Consider the following 8,969-nt stretch of genomic DNA (forward strand, 5'->3'; position numbering starts at 1 on the left):
ACCTGCCTCGGCCTCCCAAAGTGCTGGAATTACAGGTGTGAACCACACCTGGCCAAGAAGTTCTTTTTTTTTTTGAGACGGAGTCTTGCTCTGTCGCCCAGGTTGGAGTGCAGTGGCGCAGTCTCAGCTCACTGCCAGCTCTGCCTCCCGGGTTCACGCCATTCTCCTGCCTCAGGCTTCCAAGTAGCTGGGACTACAGGTGCCTGCCACCGCGCCCAGCTAGTTTTTTGCATTTTTAGTAGAGATGGGATTTCACCATGTTAGCCAGGATGGTCTCGATCTCCTGACCTCGTGATCCACCCGCCTCAGCCTCCCAAAGAGCTGGGATTACAGGCGTGAGCCACTGCGCCTGGCCAAGCAGTTCTTTAACAAGAGACACTGCTGTGTCCTTAATGTAGATGCTGAAAAGTAAATAAATAAAAATACAAATAAAAAGAGGCACTGCCGATGTTACCATTTTTATGAAACAGCAGATGTGGAGGCTTGGACACTGCTTTGACCCTTGTGGTGGGTTTCCCGCAGCCAGTTTGCCCTGTAGAGACTGAGCAGACAAGGGCAGACCTCTCCCTCCTAAATGGCTCTGTAGCTGGGTCAGGGGACTCACGGAGAGGGAGAAAGAGTGAAAGACTATTCAGGGAGGTGGACATTTGGGCAAATTGTGGGTGGGCAGACATTCCTCACCCCTTCCCAGAAGTAGCAGCCAGATTGTTTTGAAGACAAGTGGAGGGAAAGGAGTCTCTGAATCTGTATTTGGGAAGAGGAAGTTCCTGGACCTCATTCTGAAACTGTCTCCAAGTCCAGACACTAACACTTTGGATTGAATTCAGTGCAGCCAAGCCACCTGCCTCTTCCTACTTCCCAGTCTGGAAGAATTAATAAATTCCTATTAGGTTAGGTCCTGCTCTAGCCCCAGCCAGATGGGGGCTGGCCCTGAGTGGACCACATGAAACAGGAGCAGGGGGTCATGGCAGTGCCCCAAGCCTGCATGGTCCCTGTCCCTGCTGGCTAGACCCAGTCGTGCCGGGCACTGCCTGGCAGAGGAGTCCAGAACCAGGTCAGGGGTGAGAGCCAAGGGGAGCCCTGGGAGTGTGGAAAAGAGCCTGACCTTGGCATGTGCCTGGATTCTGCCCAGGGCTGCTGAGGCTGGGCTGCTTGAGTCACCAGGCTTGGCCGTAAGCCTGGGCGTTGGGGTCAGGCCCAGGCGGACTTCCCTTCTCCTGCACTCCCTCCTGGCCTCAGAGTTTGCGGAGGATCCCGAAGCAGATGCAGCCTCTTGTGGCTCCAAGACCTGGAGCAAGGAAGCCCGAGGAGAGGATGCAGAGTAAAGAGGAGGCCAAGAGAGAGAAGGATGGGAGCTGGCGGAGGGGATGAGGGGACAGAAGGAGAGGGGTGGAGGGGCCAAGGAGAGAGGCAAGAGGGGGCCTGGGAGCTGGCAGAACAGGGAGGGGAGAGCAGAGTGAGAGACAAAGGAGAGAAAGGGGCAGATGGGATCAGAAAGGCCTCGGGTTCAAGAAGGGGGTGAGAGAACCCAAGGGATGTAGAGGAAGAGGGGGAGCGCTGCTGGGCGTCTTTTCGCCAAAGGGGCTCATGTCAAAGGGCGGAAGGTCTTTGTGTCCGGGAGCTAATGTGAGTGCACTCCTGCTTGCGTGAGCCTGTATGTACATGCTCCTGCCCATCCTCGTGTCGGGTGTGTCTGTGTTTCTCTGGGTGTGTCTGTGGCTCTGAATGTGGGGCTCAGGGTCTCTGTGGTTGTGGTCAAGGGTTGCAGACACGTTCTTAGCAGTTATTTTCTTGTCTATGTTTCTGTCCAAGTGTGTTTGGGGTTGTGTGGGGCTGTATCTGTTAGGGGTCCCCCACTCTGGCTGAGGGGCCCTAATGGTGAGTGCACTGGACAGACAGTGATGTCCCCACCGCCACTACACACGAGCACTGCCTTGGGTGAAACAGACATTGCACTGGGAATCCCGGGACCAGGGTGGGTCCCTGAGCTGTTTGTGTTTCAGTGTCTCCTGGGATGAAAATGGGAACAGAATGGTCACCCCTTGGCCTGTCCCCTCTGCCTCTCTCACTCTTCTCTCCGTCACTGTCAATGTCTGTGCATCTGTCTCCAATATTCTGCTGTCTCTTGTCTCTGGGTCTCTTGCTGTCTTGTCCTCCAGGCCTTTCCCCTCTCTGCCTTTACTTCTTTCCCTCTGCCGGAGGATCCCCAACCCACCCCCTCCAAGGCCACTATCGGCCTCTGGTCTCCCCCTCCCCTGCCTCCCAATTCGCCCTGTCCCTCGGTCTAGCGACACCTCTGCGGGTCCCAGATCGCTTCCTCTACGGGACCTGTCGCTTCTCTGGGGTGGATCTGCCCCTGACCTCAGGTCCAGGGACTGGCCGGTCGGCGTGGTGGCGGGGGTCCGCGCCCCCACCTCTCTCCCCTTCCCTCTTCCCGCCAGAGACTGAGACAGACGCGAGGCCGTGCATTGGCAGAGGTTTATTGTCCGTGCTGCAGGGGCGGGCGCAAAGAGCGCGCCGGTGGGACTAGCGGGGGGCTCAGTAGACGTCGGGCTGGGCGGGCTCGAAGGGCTCGGGCGCCCCGGCCAGCTGCACCAGCCGCAGCAGCAAGGCCCCAGCCGGCCCGTCCAGCTGCGTGGCGTTGCTCCGGTCGCTGGCGCGGGCGCGGCGGTGAAAGCCCTCGCGGCACTCGGGCTCGGTCATGCAGCTCTCTGCGGGGAGGACGTGTGAGCACGGGAGCCCTGGGGTGGGCGCAGCTCGGGATGCAGGGGCCCACACCCTCCCTGCCGGGCCCGACCCGCCCCCACCCCGCCGCAGGCCCGCGTCCCCCCACTCAAGCGGTCTGCCCCCGCCCCAGCCCCAGGCCCGCCCCTGCCGCGCACCGTCGTTGCAGCAGACGCCGAAGGCGGCGCAGCGGCCCCCGCTCCCGCACGCCTTCTGGCCGGACTGGCAGGGCGACGGCAGGTAGTTCTCCTCCTGGCAGCGCAGCGCCTCAGCCGTGCCCACAAAGCAGCCCAGCTCGTCCGCGCAGCAGATGCTGGGCCCGAAGCAGCGGCCTTTGTCCCCGGGGCCGCAGGGGAGGCACTGCGGGGACGGGTGGGATGAGCGGGAGGAGGGGAGGTGGGAGTCGAGGGGTTGGAGGGGAACCCCGCGACGCAAGGATGCTGGGGTCCGGGGCTCGGAGTGCGGGCGGGACACTGGGGGCTGCAGCTGCAGGCGCGCTCGGGCGCCATCTGGGCCTCGACCGCGGTCACGGGCGGGGCGTCCAAATCTGCTCAGCACCTTGGTTTCTTGGATGACCTCTCAGTGATAGCCCTCAGCGTCCTCACCCTCAGCTAGGGACGGGTCTCCCGTGGACTACAGCATGGGGAGCCCTTCCTCGAGCCTCGGGGCCATCGCTGGTGGGCGCCACTCTTGCAGCTGCCCCACCCTCCCCCATTCCAGACCCTTCCTCCCTCCTCGCACTGCTGCGGCTTGAGCCCGGGCCCACCCCCTTCCCCATTACACCATGCAGAGAGGCCCTGCCCATCCAGAACCCCGGCCCTTCCTCCCATTTCCTGTCTCCTCTCTTGCCTTGCCCCTGGCCCCCGCCAAGCTTGTCGGCCTCAGCTGGAGCCCTGACCCCTGCTCAGCCACCTATGACCTATCAGGTGGGTGGCAGGGGCCTGAGCCCTAGAGGAGAGCACGGACACCCAGGTGCCTCAGGACCCTAAAGGAGCCTAGCAGGAGGAAGAAAGGCTGCGGGGGTTGCCGACCCGGCCACTCTCATCTGCTCAACAGCCGGTTCTCTGGCGCAATGGATAGCGCATTAGACTTCTAGCTGAGCCTGGTGTGGTGTAATTTGCTCAACGGCTCATCATTGAGCCTGGACAGAATTGCATGCACATCGTGACTGGATTTCCTTCAGCTCTGCTGGAAATGGAGGAAACGTCCAGCACTACAGAATTAGGCCAGGTTCCCAGCAGAACTTCCCCACAGGATGCCCCACTCAAGTGCGCTCAGACCAGTGGCCAGCTTCTGTGTGGGGGCCTGGGTGCCTGTGGCTGGGAGGCTGGGGATGGATGAGGAAAGCCTCCAATGCTAGGTAGGATGGAGCCTCTGCTGCCCCAGCCAGTCCAGATGCAAGAACGCCATGGGCACAGGGGAGGCCATGATGCCCCGTTCTCCCTATCTAGCCCCAAGCCCAGTCACCGGGGAAGCATCCCTCATTTCCCTGCATCCCTGTCTGGATGGCAACAGTGACCAGGAGCCCCTTCAGCCTCTCCCAGCCTCCTCCAAAGCCTGGTCCCCTCCGGCCCACCCCATTGGCTCCTCTGCCCAGCCATGCTGTGCCTCCCTCTTCCTCCGCCGCACCTCCCCTAAAGGCTACCACCACCCATGACTTCCCTCTTTCCTAGCCCCTGACCCAGGGTGTCAGCACTGCCCGCTATGGCAGCCCTGAGATGGCCCACAGTGGGAAGTACCTGTCTCAGCTCCAGGTCGGACATGGCCCTCTTGCCGCCCCTCGGGCAGTTCTGGAAGTAGCATGCAGAGGAGAAGGCCAGTAGGCCGAGGAAGCAGGCGGGCAGCATGGTGTCGGGCATCCTGGTGCACACAGGTGGACCCCGTATGCAGCGCTGCTTGCTGGTTCTGTGCTGCTGCCTCTGCTGGCTGCCTATTTATGTCCGCAGGTGTTCCCTTGGAGGCGAGACACGGCCGCCACCCCCTCCCCAGTGGCTCCCCAGGAGCCCACGGCCCCCAGGTCCCCAGCCGTCAGCAGTGATTCAGGCATCTGGGGACACACGTGGGCCTGTCTGTACAGGGGATCATGGGGGAGGGGTACGGGCCACCAGGCTGTCGTGGGCCCCGGAATGACAGCAATTGCCTCTACTGTGACTGCAGCGTTCTGGATTCAGGGAGAGGGACAGACTGGGGGGTCACCTGGAGACCGTCTCTGAGCTTTCTGATTACCCAGAAATGGCTTAGGGTCCAAGAAGAGGGTAAGAGGAACCGAGGGGCTGGGTGTTAGGGGCAGGGACAGACCTTGGCCTAGGAGCTGTGGGGCAGGGGACAGCCAGGTGTGTGGGGAGGGTTAGACCTGTGACAACAAGATAAGGGACCAAGAACAGCACAAGCCCAGAGTGGTGAGGACAGGGGCTGCACCAGAGACGGGAATCCCTGCCTTGTGGACAAGGCAGCCGCGGTCGTGGAGTCAAGGGACACAGAATGAGAGGGGCTTGTTCTCATAGGGTAGGGGGGTGGCAGGCTGCTGGGGAAAGTGCAAGACATGACACCCCCGCACCCCCATAGAGCAGGGAATGGGGACTCAGGCCCCGAAACTGGGGGCCTTGGGGACACATTTGGCACATAACCCATCACCCCCTCCCAGGTAGAAACATGAGTGTGGGGAGTTACTATGGGGAACAAGAACTCCATGCCAAGTAAGGTTCAAAGGTGGGGGGAGCCCCAGGAAACCTGACAACTGTTTGTCCCAATTCCTACGCCCACCAGGACTTTAGTATGTGGCAACCAGGGCAGGTATATCTCAGGCCTGGGGTGGGAGAGCGGAGGGGGTGTCTGGGCCTGGGGGAAGGTGCAGAAGGAGCCATACCTAAATGGACCCAGCCTGAGAAAGCCACTTTTGGTCCCTAATCCCAAGGTGGCAGGTCTAAAGAGGACATGGCCTCTCTCCCTGGGCCACCAGAGTGCCCTGCTGGTCTGGGGTTCAGGCCGGGTACCCCCTGCTTCTCAAGCTGTGTGTAGTCCCCAGCTCTCGCAGTTCCCACAGGCTCTTGGCCTCCTCTCCAGGGTGCACACGGGTGCTGCGAGGAAATTCCAGGGGACACAGCAGCCCTGTCTCCATCAAGGGCAGTGAGGGGCCAGCAACCCAGGAGTGGCCTCCTACACTCAGGCCGTGGCATCGGCCTTTTCAGGAATGACCCCTCAGGGACTGCAAGGATCCTTTGAGAGGCAACACTGGGCAGTTGTTATTGCAGGAACACTGGCTCCCAGTAGCCTGGCTCAGGGTCTGGCCTCTGTTGCTTGAAACTTCATGGCTTGGGCGGTTCACTGGACTTCTCCGTGCCTTACTTTCTGCCAGTGTGAAGTAAGGAAAATCATGGTACCCACCTCCTAGGGTCAATGTGAGGACTGAAATAAATAATTTATTATACAAAAGCTTTAGAGCCGGGCATGGCAGCTTATGCCTGTAATCCCAGCTACTTGGGAGACCTAGACAGGAGGTAGAGGCCAGTCTCGGCAATACAGCAAGACCCCATCTCTAATTTTTTTTTTTTTTTTTTTTTGAGGCAGAGTCTCACTCTGTCAACCCAGGCTGGTGTGCAGTGGCACAATCTCAGCTCAGTACAACCTCCACCTCCCGGGTTCAAGCGATCCTCCTGCCTTAGCCTCCCAAGTAGCTGGGATTACAGGCACGCATCATCAAGCCAGGTTAATTTTTGTATTTTTAGTAGAAACGGGGTTTCACCACATTGGCCAGTCTGGTCTTGAACTCCTGGCTTCAAGTGATCCATCCGCCTCGGCCTCCCAAAGTGCTGGGATTACAGGCATGAGCCACTGTGCTCGGCCCCATCTCTAATTTTAAATAAATAAATAAATACTTTTTTTTTTTTTTTTTTGAGACAGAGTCCCGTTCTGTCGCTCAGACTGGAGTGCAGTGGCATGATCTCAGCTCACTGCAACTTCTGACTCCCAGGTTGAAGTGATTCTCTTGCCTCGGCCTCCCAAATAGCTGGGATTACAGGCGCCCACCACCACGCCTTGCTAATTTTTTGTATTTTTACTAAAGATGGGGTTTTGCCATGTTGGCCAGGCTGGTCTCGAACCTGACCTTGTGATCCTCCTGCCTTGGCCTCCCAAAGTGCTGGGATTACAGGTGTGAGCCGCCACGCCCGGCCTATAAATACATTTTTAATTAAAAAAAATAGCTTTAAGACTGGGCACGGTGGCTCACGCCTGTAATCCCAACACTTTGAGCGGCAAAGGCAGAAGGATCACTTGAGGCCAGGAGTTCGAGACCAGCCTGGGCAACATAGAGAGACCTTATCACTACAGATAATTTAAAAATTGGCCAGGTGTGGTAGCGCATGCCTGTGGTCCCAGTTACTCGGGAGGCTGAGGTGGGAGAATCGCTTGAGCCCAGGCTGCAGTGAGCCATACCTGAGCCACTGCACTCCAGCTTGGGTGAGAGTGAGACCCTGTTTCAAAAGAAAAAGTAGCTTTAGAAAAGTGCCTGCACGTGGCCGGGCGCAGTGGCTCATGCCTGTAATCCCAGCACTTTGGGAGTCCGAGGCAGGTGGATCACGAGGTCAGGAGATCGAGACCATCCTGACTAACATGGTGAAACCCCGTCTCTTCTAAAAATACAAAAAAAAAAAATTAGCTGGGCATGGTGGCGGGCGCCTGTAGTCCCAGGTACTCAGGAGGCTGAGGCAGGAGAATGGCGTGGACCCAGGAGGCAGAGCTTGCAGTGAGCCGAGATAGCACCACTGCACGCCAGCCTGGGCAACAGAGCGAGACTCCATCTCAAAAAAAAAAAAAAAAAAGTGGCTGCACCATTGTAAAATTGATGAACAGTAGTATTGCATTAGTAATGCCATTATTCTTTTGTTTTGTTTTGTTTTGTTTTGTTTGAGATGGAGTTTTGCTCTTGTTGCCCAGGCTGGAGTGCAGTGATGCGATCTTAGCTCACTGCAACCTCTGCCTCCTGGGTTCAAGCGATTCTCCCGCCTCAGCCTCCTGAGAAGCTGAGATTACAGGCGCCCATCTCCACGTCCAGCTACTTTTTGTATTTTTAGTAGAGATGGGGTTTCACCATGTTGGCCAGGCTGATCTCAAACTCCTGGCCTCAGGTAATCCACCCCACTCAGCCTCCCAAAGTGCTGGGATTACAGGCATGAACCACCATGCCTGGCCAATGCCATTATTCTTGTTAAGAGCTAGGAGATTTTTCCAGAGACAGCAGCTTCCTGGATTAGTCTAGGAGGGACATTTTCATTCTACTCATGGCCTGGAAACAAGCTTGGTCTGAGGCCGTTGCGCCATTGAGACTCCGTGGGTTGTGAGGCTAGCTGAGGAGGGAGGCTGGAGGCCTGGCTAAGGTGCCTTGGCCCAGCACCTTACCCCTTCTTCAACGCAGGGGGTTGAGTCAACAACTGAAAACGGATGAGGCCAGACTGACTGAAGGGCCCAAGCCATGGGACAATCAGGACCTCTGTGCTGACCAAATCTGTCTACCAGGATCTTCATCCTAAGACCGGCCTCCCACATCAAGGCCCCTTTCTCCCAGGACCTACCTTCTCAGAATCTTGACTGACTGGGAAAAGTCTCTATACTGTGCTGACTGGCTGCATTTCCAACACATCACCCCATGTGTCACATGGACCCCCCAGACACCGCACACCTTCTACACGTCCCTTACAGGTTTCCTTTCCCAATCTACTTTTTACATCTTCTTGGTCCTTTTATCTCCTACATCTCAGCTCATGATCCTGATTCATTCATCCTTTTAAAAGAAAGGAGTCAGCTCCTTCACCAGTTCCTCCCCCCTCCCTTGATGTATACCCTTCATCCACTATTTTCTAGATATGATGATGTCATGATAGATCAGTATTACAAGTTAGATTGCAATTATGCCCTCTGAGCTAAGCCACGTAGTGTATTATGATGATCTTTCTATCTGTGAACAACTTTTTGTATTCCTTGGAGTTAGTGGTTTTCTTGGTTTTTCATTTGTGGTCCATCTGCCCTTTTTTTGTTTTTGTTTTTGTTTTTAGAGATGGGGTCTCACTCCACCTGCCATTTATCCAGAAGTCAACATTTATTCTTCAACTCCCTCCACCTGGGCTTCTGCCCAAACCAGCCCATTGAAACTCCTGTTGTCAAGGTCTTAAACTACCTCCATATTGAAAAATGTGGTGGTCGGCCGGGCACGGTGGCTCACGCCTGTAATCCCAGCACTTTGGGAGGCC

At 57.1% G+C, this 8,969-nt stretch overlaps 1 protein-coding gene across 1 annotated transcript; it reads right to left on the bottom strand.

Moving 5' to 3' along the window:
• Positions 1-2,464: 2,464 nt before the first annotated feature.
• On the bottom strand, positions 2,465-4,864 carry AVP (arginine vasopressin). The gene is made up of 3 exons (XM_032142548.2): positions 4,464-4,864; positions 2,883-3,084; positions 2,465-2,711 (listed from the first exon to the last, which is right to left on the bottom strand). The coding sequence occupies exons 1-3, from the start codon at positions 4,581-4,583 to the stop codon at positions 2,539-2,541; spliced, it is 495 nt and encodes a 164-aa protein (XP_031998439.1). The 5' UTR covers positions 4,584-4,864; the 3' UTR covers positions 2,465-2,538.
• Between the last annotated feature and the right edge of the window lie 4,105 nt (positions 4,865-8,969).

Source organism: Hylobates moloch, unplaced genomic scaffold (genome assembly GCF_009828535.3).
Source record: "Hylobates moloch isolate HMO894 unplaced genomic scaffold, HMol_V3 SCAFFOLD_21, whole genome shotgun sequence".
Lineage (NCBI taxonomy): Eukaryota > Metazoa > Chordata > Mammalia > Primates > Hylobatidae > Hylobates > Hylobates moloch.